The sequence below is a fragment of the Chamaea fasciata genome, unplaced genomic scaffold (assembly GCF_029207755.1).
Source record: "Chamaea fasciata isolate MVZ Bird 193981 ecotype frontalis unplaced genomic scaffold, bChaFas1.0.hap1 SCAF_3, whole genome shotgun sequence".
Classification (NCBI taxonomy): domain Eukaryota; kingdom Metazoa; phylum Chordata; class Aves; order Passeriformes; family Sylviidae; genus Chamaea; species Chamaea fasciata.
Genome location: NW_027094088.1, coordinates 8,366,378 through 8,384,173, shown reverse-complemented (window position 1 = coordinate 8,384,173; position 17,796 = coordinate 8,366,378). Strand labels below are relative to the sequence as shown.

General features: G+C 36.6%; 1 protein-coding gene across 8 annotated transcripts in view; it reads right to left on the bottom strand.

Moving 5' to 3' along the window:
* The window catches only part of USP34 (ubiquitin specific peptidase 34), a 110,886-nt gene that overhangs the window by 20,895 nt on the left and 72,195 nt on the right, over window positions 1-17,796 (bottom strand). For 4 of the 8 annotated variants that reach the window (XM_066177867.1, XM_066177871.1, XM_066177869.1 and 1 more), the window contains exons 38-58: window positions 16,640-16,792; window positions 15,830-15,934; window positions 15,291-15,346; window positions 15,068-15,188; window positions 13,713-13,896; window positions 10,421-10,584; window positions 9,355-9,420; window positions 8,079-8,225; window positions 7,934-7,990; window positions 7,768-7,845; window positions 7,005-7,099; window positions 5,883-6,055; window positions 5,399-5,552; window positions 4,545-4,623; window positions 3,619-3,672; window positions 3,428-3,523; window positions 2,447-2,511; window positions 2,275-2,350; window positions 2,130-2,177; window positions 1,631-1,762; window positions 433-513 (exon numbers count right to left, since the gene is read on the bottom strand). In XM_066177867.1, coding sequence (XP_066033964.1) covers window positions 433-513; window positions 1,631-1,762; window positions 2,130-2,177; window positions 2,275-2,350; window positions 2,447-2,511; window positions 3,428-3,523; window positions 3,619-3,672; window positions 4,545-4,623; window positions 5,399-5,552; window positions 5,883-6,055; window positions 7,005-7,099; window positions 7,768-7,845; window positions 7,934-7,990; window positions 8,079-8,225; window positions 9,355-9,420; window positions 10,421-10,584; window positions 13,713-13,896; window positions 15,068-15,188; window positions 15,291-15,346; window positions 15,830-15,934; window positions 16,640-16,792 — 2,184 coding nt within the window. The remainder of the gene's footprint in view (window positions 1-432; window positions 514-1,630; window positions 1,763-2,129; window positions 2,178-2,274; window positions 2,351-2,446; window positions 2,512-3,427; window positions 3,524-3,618; window positions 3,673-4,544; window positions 4,624-5,398; window positions 5,553-5,882; window positions 6,056-7,004; window positions 7,100-7,767; window positions 7,846-7,933; window positions 7,991-8,078; window positions 8,226-9,354; window positions 9,421-10,420; window positions 10,585-13,712; window positions 13,897-15,067; window positions 15,189-15,290; window positions 15,347-15,829; window positions 15,935-16,639; window positions 16,793-17,796) is intronic. The other 4 variants (XM_066177870.1, XM_066177872.1, XM_066177874.1 and 1 more) reach the window with 1 other exon arrangement.

The window sequence follows — 17,796 nt, the reverse complement described above, 5'->3', positions numbered from 1 at the left end:
TATCCACAAAAATTTACTACAGAAGTTTCAAACTGGGGCTTTGAGGAGTACCGAATGTAAACAGTTTGGGGTTTTTTGTTTGTCTGTTTTCTGAAGATGGAGCTTGATGAACCATTGTTGAGTTAACTCAGAAAAATCCCAATTTTTTAGTATAAAGTGTTCAGATTTGTAGAGGTCATGAGGGAGTCATAGAAACCTTAATTTTCACTTATTGTGATTTAGTGATCCTGACTGTACAGCTATGCTGGGGTTGTTTCAAATAGTAACACCCCCATGGCCAAGTATCTTCCCTAAATCAATTGCAAGAATGGAGAAGAATCAGACAATTACAGGTATTCAATAAAACTGTCAGAATCACAGCCATCATAATTGTCTGTTTCTGGTCACAGGTCAAGCAGTCACCTGACTTGGAAAGGAACTTTTTTTTCTTACCTGCCTCACAATCTGATTGGGACACTTTATTAGAATCTGCATTGGCCACCAATCATCATCAGCCATACGATCCAAAAACCACTGCAGAAGATACATACTGTGTTAGTTTTGTTCCACACTTGCTCTAGTCCAATCTTCTTTTTTGCATGATAATAAAGTCTGAAGAGAAATCGATGTTACTATTATTAAGGAATAAGCAAGTTTTAATCCAAGGGAAATCTAAAAGTCTTCTGTGCATGAAGGAATAAAGAAATAAAAGATCAATAGCAATAAACAGCAATATAAATTTATGTCTGGTATCTTCTTATCCCTGTGCTCTGCATGCCATTAGAAAATTACCTGGAAGAACACACTTATCCTGTAAAGTGATGTCAACAGCATAAAAACTATGCTTACAATAAGGCATACATAACTAGAAGAATTTTGCAGAAGAGTGATAGGATTAAAGAGCTTCCCAAGTTAGATCCCTTTTGCATTTTACCACATGGAAAAGCCTCACGGCCTCCAGAGACCCAAAAAGTATAAAACTAATAGAGGATGACTCATTCTGAGCCAGACTCAGTAAATAACACAGCTCAGTCTTCTGACTCCCAGAATTTTGTTTGAGTCACAAGGAAAGACAGTTTAAAACAAAGAATCAATGGTCTCACTTTTATTTTAATTGTACCTGAGTATTCTTATTATATTAAATGTCTTTACTCAAACATCTTAGGGCTCCACCTCACTGAGACAACTGCATATCCAAACACTGAATGTCACATAATTTATCAACCTAGAACCAATTTATAAAACAATAATGGATTTAATTCCTTTCAGGACACAGTCTGTGCTAGGCTCCGTGTACATTTAAATTATCACAGGAATACTCTCAAACTTTTCTTCACTATCTTAAAATTGCTTTCAATGAGACCACACAGAATTCTCTGTCTTTCCACGTCTCTTGTGTGAGTTAATTCAAGCACGTCTTCATTACACAAATTATTACATAATAATTGATCAAATCAAGAGTCTGTGACACTGGCTCTCTCTTATTCCAGTGACAAAATGGTTTTGGCCTGTGGTCTCAACATAGGTTTCTGTAAATAAAAAAGTCATTCCCCAGGATCTGCAGCAATCAAAAGGATGAATTTCATCTCACAGAGCACAAATATACCAAATACAAGTAGTTCATAGTCCAAAATATTCCAGGGATACGAACCTCCAGGAAAGTTAAACAATATATAGAAAGTTGGTTTGTACTTTGCTGAGTTCCTAAGTCACTTACTTCACAAGCTGCCTGACTGTTATTAAACTGTTTTGTTAACAGTTCAATCCACTGAAGCATTGTAGGCTGTGAAAAGAAATACAGAAAAAACTGTAACTTCAAATAATGAATTCCAGCATAATATTTAAACATTTCTAAATGGTTCAGTAAAGCAGAAAATCTTAAGAATATAATTATAAACAATAAAAGTTTTATGAATTAACAATACGTTGCACCTACAGAAAAATACCAGTCCATATATTTTTACACAGAAATAAAATTCCATTGTGCAGTGCTCACTATAAATGTGGTAAATGACACTCTAAACATTAACTTTGCATCACATATGGCAATTTTATAGCTCAAAATCCCACTTTTAAAATGGAAAGTACAGATCTGCTTTTCACTAGGTTCATGCAGCTACTTAATGAGAATTTACAAGTAAATTGAATACCTTTTCCTTTGAATGAATAAATGTCTCTAGTACAAAGGAAGTGCTTAACTGGAAAAAAAAATGGCACCATTAATTTAGAATGCATGAATCAAAATGTCAACAAGGAAATAGTTAACAGAAGATGAGATTCTTTGGAAATTCTTACCTTTGCTGTCATCAGAGAAACCGCTTTTGGATCTGGTAGTGTACTTGGGATGCTACTACACAACTGCCACATAAACCTAGAGTCAGTAATTTTATTTGTTAATTAAAATAAATAATGATAATCTGCAAGAAGAAAAGAAGCATTAATATTACATTTTTAAAGAAAAACTTACCCAAAATATGTATGTTCAAAAATGTTCTTGTCTTGAAGGAACTGCATGTTATCATGCCATATCCACTGAAGAAAAAATGCTACCATCAGATACAAGAAAGCAGTTTATTTCACTACTTAAGCATGATTTTAAAAATATTTAAATGATTCCAAGGCAAAAAAACCCCAACATTTTTCTGTATGAAAAATTATTTCTGAAAGCACTCTCTTTAGTTTAAGAATTGGCTCAAAGCTCTTTCACTCATACTATAGCCAGTATTGGTTTTGCCTGCCATGAGACTGCAGAACAGAGCTTCAAACCATCTCCTCTTTCTGTGGCCTAGTTTTTACAATTTAATTCCTCAGAGTTTTGGGCTAAAATTTTGAGAACAAGTTTAAAAACAATCACAGCTGAAGTCTAACCCAAAGCTTGATGAGCTCTGAGAACTTCTGATAAATTCCTAAAGAGTAAGATTTGAATCTCCATCATTAAATCAGAACAAGATTTCATGCCACATCCCCTGTTCCTCTCTCTAAAGTGATGCTTTTGATCACATCAATTCATAGCGATTTTAGCAGCAACATGGTTTAAACATTTAACTCTGATAAAATCGATTAATATTTTTAAGACCAAAAAGGATAAAAACATGATCTGATTTGCTGGCTAGGAATGAAGAGACATTTTAAACTAAGAACCTAAAATGCAGATGCTGAAGCAACACTTCTGGCCAGAGGGAACAGGGAGATTAGATTTTCCAGGTGGTAAAAAGGGATTTATCCCATGTACAGGACAGAATGAGAAAACATCTAAAATTCACGTAAAATGTAAATCCTGATTCCCTTCCTATCCCATGACAATCTCCTAAGGAAGACAGTGAAATGAAAGGACTGTCACCTCAATGATTTAAATTATTTTTGCTTTCCTATGTTTATTCAGATTTCTGATGTGTTTAGGGCCTCCTAGAGTGTTTTAAAATTGCTGTTAAAACAAATCAACTTGTACCTCCAGCAATTCTGATGAAACATCAAATTTGTAGTCTTTGCCATTTTCCTCCTCTGGCTCCATCCGTTTATAAAACAGCATGTAAGCACTGTGTGTCTTGGAGAAAAAAACATCTGTATAATTTTTGCTTTGAGAGAGAAATCATGAAATCATAAACATAAACACAGAACAAGGGTTTGGAAGAGAAATACCTTTTCAAAGGAGAAGTCCATAAACTTATCAGTAACAGAATCATAAGTTTTTGTCTGTCAAGAAGAAAGCAAAACCATTAATTACAAACTTTTCAATGCTTTAGTTTCTAACAGTTTGTGATAGTTCACTTGCACATTTATTTAATGACATTTATGAGGGTTGCTGACAATTTAGTTCTTGCTCAAAGCAGTCGTGTTTCTTTTTTCCTCTACAATGGCCTCTTCTGAATTTTCAAAGCTACTATGCAGTACTCTACCCTCCATCCCAAGCAATTTCCTGGCTCATCTATCTCACTGACACCTCTTCTTTAGAGGCACCTAAAGGTATTTTATCCATGTGGCAAACAAAGGAATTTTTTTGTTTTATTTCAGCATATTGTCTTTCCCAGACAAGAGAAGATGTCTTATGCACAGGACTGTTTTAGTACGATACTGTGTTATCTATAATGTGTTTTATATCGTGTACACAGCAATAGACAATGATCAATTCAGGCACAGCCTGGAACATTTGAGTGTTGCTTGTAGTAGTAAAGTGTAAAAATATTTCAACTGATGCCACAGGCAGCAACACAAGGCACAGACAGAGATCAAAAAGCCCGTTTTTTTAACAGAATACACCTAAGATTGAAGTAATTATTCCTTCATCAATGGTCTGAGCTAAGCAGCCACCCCAAGCAAGGATTCCTAAATTAGCTTCAGACTCACTTTTTTGTACCTGAATAAATGGTATGATAGAAACCAGATCTAGTGAAGAAATACCTCTTGTCTGGAGAGAAACTTCACTAATTTACTTTGCTTCATTAGTAATACCTGTACTATACTTCTGATAGCTTCCTTTTAAAACCTCATACAAAGACTTGGGTTGTAAGAGGTTGTAACAGATACTGGAAGAGTTGAACATGATAAAAATTCAGGTCACAACTTACAGTCATTTCTCCACCAAAACATTCAGAAGCGAGCTGCGCAGAATCAAAGGGTTTAACTTCAGCATCATTGAAAAGGTACCTGCAAGGCAGGAATGAGCTTTGAAACAACTGCTGCTCATCTCAAGGGCCAAATAAAGCCTAATGAGCACTTCCAATGATTCCTCAGATTGAAATATTCCCATTATTAATTTCCAATGTCTTGTTTAGATCCCAAATCTGGTCCCAAAGTGGCTTCCTTCTAATAACATCAAACAAGGAGGCACTGCTGTGGATCCCCACTGGAGCAGGGGTTAGGTCATGAGATGGTTCTGTTTCAGAAATGCTCTGGCTATTCTAGAGAAGACGGGATAGAGGAAACCTTGTCTCCTATTCCAGGGCTCGTGAGAAATGGAGAAATCACATCCAAAAATAGCAAGCTTTTTCCCTCTTCCCTGCTTTCTTCTGTCTCCTAGCAGGACCCTCCTCCTTTCTATGCCCATGACCTTTCCCTTTCCCAAATTCCAGATCCAGAAACGTAGCTGGATCCTCATCCAAGGTACCAAGCAAATTTCAGGAAGGACAATCTAGGAAATCTTTTGTACTGAAATAATTCAAACCTAGTCCCATCAGGAAGCAATCCCTGGCTGTGCTGAGGCCAGCACAGCATTCCCTGCCATCCCCGTGTCTGAGGGACCACACAGCTCTCCTGGCTTCTGATCCCTAGGTCAATAAATTAACATCCTTACAACTACGAAATTCCAACATCCTGTGCTTTCCAGAGGAACCCACAAGATGTATCCCCTATATAACTGCATCTAACAAAGCCAACAAGCTTTAGTTATTAAAAATATGGAAATATAAATGGCATAGCTCACCATTTGTTGTTTTTGTAAGCATGAGGATTGACAATGTCCCTGATAAAACTGTAGTAATGTCCCCCATCTGCTGTTCCTGTGTGAACTGTCACACCAATCAGGTCATACTCATAACTCTCAGTTTCCTTCAGATATCCACCATCTTCCTTAAAACCTGAAAGAATTCAACACCATATTTAATCAGTTATTTACTAAACACCCAAACTTCAACATTAACAACAAACCCTATGTAACTATTTGCAATACCTCTCATACTTTACAAACAAATATAAGATTAATTCAAATTAAACAGTATTTGAAACCAAAAACTGGCCATTTTTCTCATGTGAAAAACAGTGTATGACTTTGGGAATTTAGGTTGATTAAAGCTATGTTTGATATTATTTGCCTCTGTTCTGTATACAGGAAGTGAATACACAGATAAATACACAGTGTATACACAGACAGAGTGCCAAAGCTTGCTGAAACCATTTTATGAGCAAACCTTCTTTCCTGTCGTTTTTTCCCATGAGGAAATCTTCAGTGTAGGGTGTCATATCCAAACGTAAAGGGAATGAAAAATGGGTATTGACTTTCTCCTTCATCATGGTCACCATATTAAATGTATATCTCATGGTGTTGAAGCTTAAGATACGAGGTAGTTTCTTAAAACATGCCCTGAAGGATCACAAATAAACATGATTCACAAAAGCTTAGTAGGGTGAATTGTATTTTCACAGAGATTTTAAACATTTATTTCAAGTGTAACATTGGAGATCTGTTGCTAAGATATAAATATAAAATTCAGCTCTTAATAGTGCCCCAGAGCAGACTGACTGGCAGCAGAAGGTCAAATTTAGCCCATAAAACAATTCTGTTTAGGCTGTCATTGTACCTTGGAAGAAACAGCAAATCTACTCATATGGCAGGAACCAGTTTTCTAAAATAGTATCATAAAATAAGCCATGAATGAATTCAACAACACAAATCCCTTCACTGCAGGGAGTTACCATCTTCCAAAAGACAAATTTCAAGGCAGAACATCGCCTGCATTAAATCTCATAAAATTTGCAATAACGATTTTCAAGTAAGCTACTCTCTCACCCAAGTCATTTAAAATAACAAGGTTTTCCAACTCTAACAAAGAAATTTCTTAGCTGCAATACCGAGGAAACATAAAATTTTAATTTACTTTCTCTTTATAAGCAGACTTTGGAAAACACGGAAACATTTTTAAAGCTACAGATTTTAACTCAGAAATTCAGGGTGACATGAAACCCAAGCAATTATCTTGCATAATGAGTAACCAACGGACCTTTGAAAGCATGTAGTATCTTAAACCCAGGACTAATGTTTCAAAAGGTACTAATTTCTGGGGTTTTTTAATTTAAAAAGGTCATGAACATTTTCCTGTGTTTTTTGCTAAGATACTTGAGATTTTTATTTTGGGAATTTGATTTCCTCCTCATTTCTGATTTGCACAGGGATCATATTCTTACAGGCCTCCATGGTATAAACTGAATAAAAGAGCAGGCCAGTAATCTAAAGGATTACTGTTATTCCAAATGGAATTTCAGTGATTTACTAAAAAGAAACATTAAGAATATTTATTTCTTCTTAACCACACCTTTTTTCAGCCCGCACTTTCTTCCCACAGTGAGAACACGTGTACATGTTGTCACCTTCCAAGGTATCTTTAATAGTTACTTCATCAAGAGATTCCTACATGGAACAAACAAAAAAGGAGTTAACGTTTATCTTGGATATTTATATCTAGTGCTTACATGGCCTGCTTTCCAAATCCCTCCCTTTCAATCTTACTTCGAGTTTAATTAACATTTCCGTAAGTTATGAAAATAAAGTCCCAACATTTATCACACCTGAACTAAGAAAAGAGTTTGACAGAAAAACCAGTTCCTAACCCATACACAGAATTAAGGAACCAACTCATAAAAATGGTACTCAATATTCCAAGCTGTCTCAAAGAATTCAAATCCTTTAAATTCAAATTTCAAGTGTGGGGATTAATGGTTGTTTAAAAGGCTTGAAAACATAGAATTACGCTGATGTAAGCTTTAAATGAACTTCATACGCAGTAGACCTTATAAAGGTTCAATCTTTTGACATTTACAATTCTCATACAAAATGACCACAGCATGTTTAAAACAAGTAAATGGTGATAACTGACTGTAAAACAATAATCAATGACTACTGTTGGCTCCAGCTGATGGCACACAGCACTGAAACTGTATTACCTCATCATGTCAACCTAAAAACACCCCAAAACTAGAGTGCAGATAAAAAGCAGTGACACCTTCAAGTGTATGGCAGTGTTTCATGCCCTTTGTAACGGAGATCTAGGAGACTCATCCCAGCCTGGCATTACTTACATAAATATTCTTCATATCTGCTACCTGGCACCTCACTGTGTAGAATTCCTCAGCTGTCTGACTCACATGCTCACAGTCCTGAACAAATTCAAGAGAAAAGCAATGAAATAATTTTTTTCGAGAAGTTAGAAAAAAAAAAAATCTTTCAAAGACAGAGAACACTTACCAAAGAAACGACGTTGTTTGTGATAACACCTCCAAACAAACTTTTCACTGTGTTTTTCTGTGAATGAATGAATGTATACTGTCACGGAAATTTGAGCAAATCCCGAAGTTTTCAAGCTCCCTTTTACTCCCGCTTAATAACTCACCAGTTCTGGAGACATTTCCTCTATTTTTGTTATTAGGTCAGTGAAGAACTCAGTCATGTCCTTCTGCTCTCCAGTGTTCAAGGGCTGCTTATCCATGGTGTAGGTTTTACAGAAAGGCCTTGGGTTGTAGGCCTTACATTCACTTTCCTTTGGATAAAAGATAACAAACAAAACCAAATCAACCCAAAAATTTTTATTTTCAAGTTACACAGATGTACCAAACACACATATATGAATATCTGTTTTAAAAAAGACATCTTTTACATACAATATGCTTATCAGGCAGGATAGTTTCTTAAATGTTTAAATGTTTCTGCTGAAATGCAAAGCATTTCAGTTTTTAACTAACTGATAACCATTATCATGATACCAGTGAGTAAAATATCATTAGTAAAGAAGTATTGAAATGTTTAGTAAATACTTCATAAAATGAATCATTAAAATAAAATATCTTGGCTGAAGATGTGACAGGTGCAGTTTCTGCGTATCTGTTCAGACATAAAATGTGAGATCAGCTTGAATTTATGTATTTCTGGACATTGCTGACTTAAATCTTGCCAAGTGCTCAATTCTCATTCAGACTCCTCTATGTTTAATCTAGTTTTCAACAGGATGTGCTTAGCCAGAGAAAAGAATTTGCAGTATAAAGCAATTCTTTAGAATATATCTCCATTCCACTGCCTTGCACTCGGGGAATGCAGGACTTATTTACTCTGCTCTCTTTTAAGGATGTATAGCAAGACAGTTCCTCCTGTATATACTGCCTTTTCTAGAATGAAGTCTTTCCTCAAGATTTAAATAATTCTAAGTCTTGGTATGACTTCATGTTCCTCTATTATTTTTCACTTATGTGAACACCTAATTTAATAATTTCTGCAATTCATGGGAGACATTGCAAGTCAAGATTCTTTTCCCCGTTTGTCTTCAAAGCGATAGTGAATTTCTTACACAAAACCAGTGTCAAGACACTCAACTCTCCTCAGGTTATTTTCATTATTTCAGAACTGTTTCAGTGTTTTAACAGCAGTGAACCTCTGGGAACTGCTTTAAGTTTGTTTGGTCTTGCAATCTTAAAATTTTGCTGTATTCCAGTGGATTAATCTTTAAATATTGGAGCAAGGAAAATGCTTGCTTATTTTAACACCAGCGAAAGTCTATCTCCCCCCAACACCTCTGTAATTCATTGACTCACCTGAACTATGTACAAAGAATCTCTAAAATACTTTTAAGATACTTTCTAAAGGATACTTCCTAAAATACCCTCTTTCACACCTACCATTAGGTATGTAAACATCTTCTGGAGTTCCAGTAGAGTGGTCTTGTGTTTCATATCTTCTGAATACTAACAGAAATTAATAAAAGAAGACTTGATCTTTTTGCTTCTTACTTTCCAAAATCATATATTAAAAAGATGTAACACTCAAATAAAAACCCAATTACTTTATTACAGACCAAGAGAAAAATGATTGTGTACACAAACACACAGCCTATTATCTTACATTTAGAATTTTTATACTTATTTTACACTTTTTTTGGCATGTCAACATTAAACCTAAGAAAAAAATAACTCTGCTTTCTAAAAATTAATTGCAGGTAGGAGCTTCTGGGAAAGGATTACAAACTATCGTTGTTTTTGGAATAATTTTTTTTTTCATTCACAGAGGTTGTGAGTGCTTTGAACAGGTCTCTCCATAATGTATTTCCTGTGCAGACCAGCAGCTTCTCTTATTTAGCTTTTTATTTGCATTTATAAATGGCAAATCACTTGTAACATGACAAGTACCAGCAATGAACAGTAACAGAAAACGATGAGGTCACTGCCAATTAGGGTGTTTCACACATTCTATCTGCGCTGCTGATGTCAGGGACCAAAATGATACTTTCTCTCTTACAACAAAGAGATAAAAGTGATAATATTGCTTTTCTGGAAGCTAACCTATGTATGATAATTTACAGGACCTGCTGTACTTCTGGTAGCACAAGACATGTGCTTTGGGACTTTATAAACATTCATAAGAAACATTTGTTAACAAAATGACAAATTAGCAGTTAAGAAACAACAGACAATTCATATAACCCCAAACCTGAATCAACCTAATTAAAAGCAACAGAAATATGATTTTTAGAACATTTTATTTCAATGCCACCTTAAGAACCTACCACACCATTTAAGAAAAATAACCTCTTCAGACACTAGCAAAAGAATCCAACTACACAAAAAGAAGACTAAATGATGAAGAAATATTCTTTGTCTAGATGTAACTTCTGGAAGCAAATCTGTATTTTTTTCAATATTTGTACTGATCCTTGAATGTAAATTTCTATCGAAGCTTCACACTCACCTTTGCAGTGAAAATTGCTTGTCTGGCCTCTGGGATCATGTACAGCTGCTGAATAGTGGAGGCCAAGTAACATGTGGCTCCAAGGTTGGTTAAACCCACAAACCTGCACTCAGCACGAACATCATCATGTGGCCAATAATCCCACTTGTAAGGGGCATGGGAAGCTGTGAAAAGCAGCAATCACACAGGCAGGAAAACAGTAAATTCAAAGTGCACTTTGCAAAAATAGAAATACAACGAAAAGCTTCATGTTCACGCTAATAAAATGTCATCTGGTTATGCACTGTACATTTACAGGCAGGAGGCAGACTGTGCCTGAGTTTTAGGAAAATGGATTATATATTCCTCAAGAAAATCTTTAAAATCTTTGGATAGAGCAGCAGCCTTCCTGCCACACCACTTTGGACTGCAAGGGGCTCACTGTGCTCTCCAAAGCACAAGTGAATCAGATTGAAAAAGCCATTTTCTTTTCCTCTAAGCTTTCTATTTCTCTGTATTTCATACCATGTAGTGATGGATTTCTTACACAGGGAGGCACCAGACAAGTTTGGCAGGGCTGAGTGACTCTTTCATCAGCCTTGTTCTGATATGGCTGCCAAGAAATCAGAAGAATGGGAAAATTCTTCTGATCTGCCAGCCAGGAAGATGGTAACCAGCTTAGACAAACTTCCTTGGTACCCAAGAAGCTGGACACAAACCCCAGCAATGCATCCAGCTTTGCTATTCATCCTCAGAGATATAATTCACTGAAAACACAGTGGGCTCCACAAATAATTCAGTACCTCTGCTGAAGTATATGTTCAGATAAAGAGGAAAAAAGATACCTCAAAAATAGGCTGGATTTATTTTACAATCCTTAAAAGCTATGTGAGATGCAAGATGCAAAATTTAAGTTCCTAATTATTTCGTAACACATGAAAGACTCCTTAAGGATTCTTCTCAATCCACACTATCAGATGGAAATTCAGGAAACTATCTGGCACCCCCAGATATCTGGTCTTCAGAGACCAGACGTTCTGTTGCACAACAAATAATAGTGGTAATCTTCATTTCGGCATTGACATCAAAACAACTATTAGCCCTGAAGGTCCAAGGAGAGAAAAAAGAGGTTTAATTCTCCTGTTTCAACGAATCTCAGTGGTGTGACCTCGGGTTACCTGGGCTGGTCAGCCAGTTGAAACAAAGCTCCCCTGCACAGTTCACCTCCTAAAGATGGTCATTAGCGTGGTGGAGTAATCCAAAACTCCCTCCCTTAACTGCAATCCCTGAATGACAACATCCTAATTCACCCTTTCTGATGTAAGGACTCAGCAGCTATCACTGCTTAGAGCTCATCAAGCTGTAATTGCAAAGCAATCAGTTGACTTCTCTGTACTTCACAGAGCAGCTGGGAGGATCTTTCACCTCCTTCCATCTGACAAAGAGCATTCAGGAATCTGACAAGGACTTTCTCAGGATGACCCTGTGTACCCCACCCTGGCATTTTTTAAGTGACTGACTTCATTTGTGTAATAAAACTTTTCTTTCTTCCATATGGATCTTAACTAGAAAGGCAAATTTGAGGCTGGTTGATGTCTATCTTCTTTATTCCTCACTGTTGTTATAGAAACCAGCTTTTTCTCAGGAAGAGATGGGGAAACTTGAAACCAAACTTGCAATGTTCACATTCTATTTTAAGCAAACTAAAGCTGAATTTTTTCCTCTCAGAATGACCGTGCATTTCTCTATATTCCACCTTTTGATGATGCTCCTGCTCCATCCATAACAACAGCCATGATCTTAAACTTGCAGGAAAGTGAAGTACATACTCTTTGAACAGAAGGGTTTTATCAGCCCTTAAAGAAGCAAAACTCCGAAACACTGCAAGAAATTTTACGACCAACTGAAGATACCTAAATCCACTCTTCAGTAAGATCAACCTGAAAGAATTTGAATTGGGAGCCCACCCTGTTAAGAAAACACATTAAAACCAAAGACAGGATGGAAATTTCTAATACGTCCCTTAAAGTTTCTCCTAAGAAGGATGGAAGGACAGGCCTAAGATTAAGATTTTTGAAGACAAGTATAGATTACAGGGATAATGGAGAAGAAAAGCCCAGTTTCAATAATCTCTGGATCACATCAATGGAATAACAAGCCCTTAAACAAATGAAGTATCACAAGTCCTGTGTTGGGTGCACATCACAGAGACAGCAGCACTGTGCCAGTTGTAATAAAATTAACATTCATGCAAGTGAGAAATACTGGATATGGAGCAGGAGCACAGAGCAGATGGCTCTGGAGAACTTGGGATGGAACAAACAAACCAAAGAGTGCTTGGAAGAAAGTAACAACCGTGGTAAATGTTACAGAAAACTTCAACACCGAGGAATTACTGAGATTTGGAGTGAGGTAAACACTGATTGTAAAAAACAAATGATTGCACCTGGAGAGATAGAGACAACCTCAGCAGCAGATAATGCGCTCATAGCAAATATAAATATCCAATACTTTCGTAAAATATATTCTTCATAATATTTCTTCTGAGCACAGGAGACCTTGGAAGGCCCCAGGCATATGAGAAGAGAACACAAAGCATTATTATGATCAGATTTCTCTTTTGCTTGCTGAATTGTAAGGCACTGAAATCAATTCCACAGATTATAATAAATTACAGAACCTCGGGTAAGAGAAATTTAAACTAAGCACGTGAAAGGAAATCTAGGAAGCTAAAAATACATAACGAGGATTTGCAAATCAAAGATAAAATATTAACGAACTTGAAATTTTGGTGACTCCCATATTATACATAGGAACTGTGGTTCCAAAAGGCAGGAAGCATGGAAGCCAAGAGGCACAGCAAAACTGCTTTATGCAGGTATCTGGGTACAGACTGAAGTCAACTACAATGATACCAGAGGCTCTGAAAACATGACAGGGCTGTTCGTAACTCCAGTATCTCCATGTGCTTTCTATGCTTTGATTTACGTATAAATATTCCATGGTTTATGTTAGAAAGAAAAAAGGGAAATTAAAATCCAGCACCAGAGGGTGAAACATGTAAAATCCAATGTTACCTGTGTGTGTACATGTCATTTTACAGGACCACACACTCTAAATGACCCACATTTAAGAACAGAAGATACAAAAAGTATTATGGGATTTAACTTGGTAGGTGAGCAAAAGATGCCAACACTTGTGTGACAGTACCCCAGGTGACGGGGGACAAACAGCAGAGCTACAGAGTGGAATTCCCAGAGCAGTGCTAGAGGCCGTGAAACACTCCAAAGCTGGCTGTGCCTAAGGTTCTTACACTGCATGTGCTGTGCCATGACCCAGTTGTGGAGCAGCCTGTAGTTTTCCACAGAGCCTTTCACCATTTCCACCAGTAAGTCATAAGCAGCAGCCCTGGAGGAGTGGGACTTGCACTTTGGCTGTTGTCTGTCCTTCAGACTGGGCAGCAAGAACAGGAGATTGAAGATGTCCCTCAGAAACTCCTGGAAAACAGTTAAATTGGGACATTTAGCAGCTTGAATGTATTCTTAAAAGATAAATTACATACTAAGAATTTTCTAGGAACTTCTGTAGACTTTCTGAACCTCTATCCTGCAGAACTTTCTGACTTGAATACAAGCTCTGAATTACAAATTTCAACAACTTATACTGCATTAAGTGCACTGTAACCATATCATAGTCTAAAGAGGAACACGTCAATTGGAAAAGAATAACAAAATAAGATTGGTTTTATGACCGATAACTTGACAAACTAGCATGGATTTTCAGTAACTTTTCAGACTAGTTTCTCAAGCTCTTCTTAAGCTTTCCATACATCCAAACTACATAAATCTGACCTTTGCATACCTGTATTTTAATTTCCACATCCTACTCCACGCTGCACTCTGTGAATTGAATTCTTACTCTAATTTAATCTGCAAGCTCTCTGTGAGTAAAATACACTTATCCAGTAGAACAACAGAAACAGTCTTTTAAAATGCTGTCAGCAATGTCACATTTGGACAATCAAATTACCTTCAGGGCCGTTTTATGGTAACAGAATAAACAGACAAGGTATAGACAACATCATTAGACACCAGGGCCTACTTTTCAGCTGAAAAGGCCCAATAATAAGTTCTGTAGAGTCTACAGAAAAAAACCATCAGTCTAAATCAGTTTTTTTACACACAATTTGCCTTTTTTTTTTTTTTAAGACAATGCAGTTCTCAAGGATAAAGTAAGTTTTCTAGCAGCTTCCCCTGCCTCACCACTTTCCCACCTTACAAGTAAAGGTGGAATGTAATAATCTTGTACCAGATCTCCCACTGCACAGGTGTAGACCTTAAATGTTACTTTTAGATCAGACTGCCCAGGATCTGGTCAAAATCAGCCGTTGTCAAGGACTCAAACCAGTTAGTGCTGATCAATAGTAAAACATTTAAAGATAATAAATGAAAACACATAAAACTTCAGGGATGAAAGAATTCTATCCTGGAATCACACAGGAAGGGAAAGAACTGTATGTACCACTTTTTAATAAAGGAATATGTGTGGGTTTGTCCATCATCCTAAGGCTAGAATATGACATACTTCCACATACTGAGCCCTGCAATCAAAATGTGGTAAAAAAGGTCCTATTTTGATCTCTCAGTGGTCTTGCAGTGTCCTTCTCACCTGGCCTTCCCGAGAAAATTTGAAGGGTGGTTTGTGCTTAATAACACTCGTTGCAAGGCGAAGCAGTCCTGTGAGCCCATCATCCTCTATGTTCCCATCCTGATGGTCAAGGATTTCTCTGCTGGATATGCACATACAGGGAGAGAAGGAATGTCATAGCTATGCCCCACTAACAATAAACACAATGCAAATTCCGAGTGAAATTCCTGTGGGCAAAGCTCACCTCCGGATGCAGTCAGCAAGGTGTCTCGCTAGTGCGTCTAAATCAAGCAGGGTTGTCTGATTCAAAATAAAGAAAATGGAATACAAATGAGAAATAGTTATGAACTTCTTTTGGAGGAAATTTTATTACTGCACACAGGAAAACAGAGATAATTAGAACACATTTTCAAGCATGTTCTAAGGTAAGTTATCCGACTTACACCAAAAGGCTGTTAACTGAATTTAACTCCTTTAGCTTTAATCAAATACTTGATTAGCTCCTCCTTGGAACACACTGGAATTATCAACAATGAATCTCACAGATAATTACAGTATTCCCACATCTGTGACCTTCGTCTAAGTTCACTTTGTTTGTGTGTTATAACAACCCCCCTCTCTTGACCCTGCACAGTCACCACCTGAAGCTTCCAAGAGCTACTAAATACACATCAGAGTAAACTGAGAGATGGAAAACATCCAAGAGCTGCTCACAGCAGAAAAAATGTCTGAAGACACAAAGTAAAAGCAGTAAACATTGGTATGAATGCAAGGCAAACCCACCTGACTTGCATCTTTGACATGAATGTTATCAATCAGTTTGCACAGCAGCCAAAAATACTCCTTACAACCAGGTCGCAGCACAGTTTCCTCTTCATAATCCTCTATCTGTGGAAAGAAATTGCTTTTGTTCTGAAGTAGAAGACAAAATAACTATACTAAAAAACCACAGTGAAGCCAGTAACTGTGTTACAAGAGTATTACTTTCTTCAAGCCTCTAAGGTAAGTATAAAAACAACGCATTTTACAACGGTAACAGTGTGTGCTCTGTTTTTCTTCCGCAATATTTATTAATTTTCTTGAAAAACCGCCTGGAAGATCTACCTGACCTGTAAAAGATTTGTAGAGTACTGTGGAGTTCATCCCAACCACTGCAAATCCCAAAAATATTCAGGATTAGACTGGACAGAACATGAGAAACTTGGGCTGATTTCAATTAGGTAATACATCTCTAATTTTGAACTCTCCTGAAAAAAGAGATAAATATTGCAAAATCTTCTGTGGCTTGTTTTAATTTAACCTTTTTTTTAAATATCCGTGCACGTGGACATTGAAATTTAAGAACAAGAGCACTTCCTAAAAGCTGTTCTGCATTTCTCCAGGCACAGCCAAGCTGTAAATTACTGCAGTGTCACAATTTAACCACTCTTGGAAAGTTTCTGGAACATCTACACCAAAAGCCTTCATCTCTCTGTGTATCTGAAACAGTATGTCAGACACAATGACAATGTGCTATCATTTTTAGGTTTTATATTTAAAAAAGTATATTTAAATTTATCTTTGAGAAAGTCTTGTCAGTTCTTAAATCCTTACCCTAATTGGTTTCAGAGCTTGAGCATCAGGGAGAAATTTTAACAAGGTCGATGCAGCCAGCAGCAGAAAGGAGCGATTGATTGAGTCTCCCCCATCCAGGCCAGAGAGAGATAATTTGTACAAACCATTGCAAGACTCGTGGCGAACTGCAGTCTAGGAAAAATAATAAAATTACATGATTACACACATTATTCGGAAGACTTTTTCTTTTGTACGTTTTTCTTTCATAGGTAGATGAATTCCCCTCATAATATCTTTGAGGTTATCAGGGTTGAATGTGTCTTTCTAGAACAGGTATTACAAAGAACGTGCATTTAAACTGCTTACAGAAAAATGCAAAATACACTACACTAAGTAAAAAGATAATTTGTCTGTGCCCTGTGTCTCCAGTCATGTATTTTCTATGGGAATGATTACAGAGACTAGAATAGAAATTATCGCATCTGCCAAATCAAGGATATCTATGTAATCCTGAATTTACCCTTACTCATTCATAACTACTAATTAATTTAATTTCACCAGAAGAACTATTTTCTTCTTTCTTTTATTAAGAAAAATACCCACAGTCTAATCAAGCTTTGGAAGTTTGCACTCGTTCATTTTCAAGGATTTTCAATGGAGCCAGCCTGTAAGCTTTTTCTGTGCTTGAGTAACAGAGCAGCAGATAAGGATTCTCATATAAGGTCCACCTTGCACCTTTAAGCAATTACCAGTAAATACAAAAAAATTCTACTGTGAATATAACTGATGCAATTTTTAAGCCTTTATTATATGACAAAAAATTACTTAAAACTAGACAAAGCTTTGGTCATGACAAAGATTTTTGTATCAATTCTCATTCGCCTCACTTTGTGATTCTAATGTTAGAAAAATAAATAGTAAAAAAAATATATAATAATGTAAAAAACATAATGGGGGAAGTACATCTAAGCTAATTCAAGTCAGATGGCATCACCCAGAAATTTCAACAAATTACCCAGAATTTTTTAACAAACTGCAATGAAAAAATGACCTTCAAACAGAAGTCAAGGAGAAAGGTGAGAGTTTATAACCTGGTTTGCCACCGACAACAGACGTGCCACCTTCCAACGATCACTTCTTACACAGCACTGCAAGTACCTGAAGCAGATCTTGCTACTTTTAGCAGGAAAAGGCAT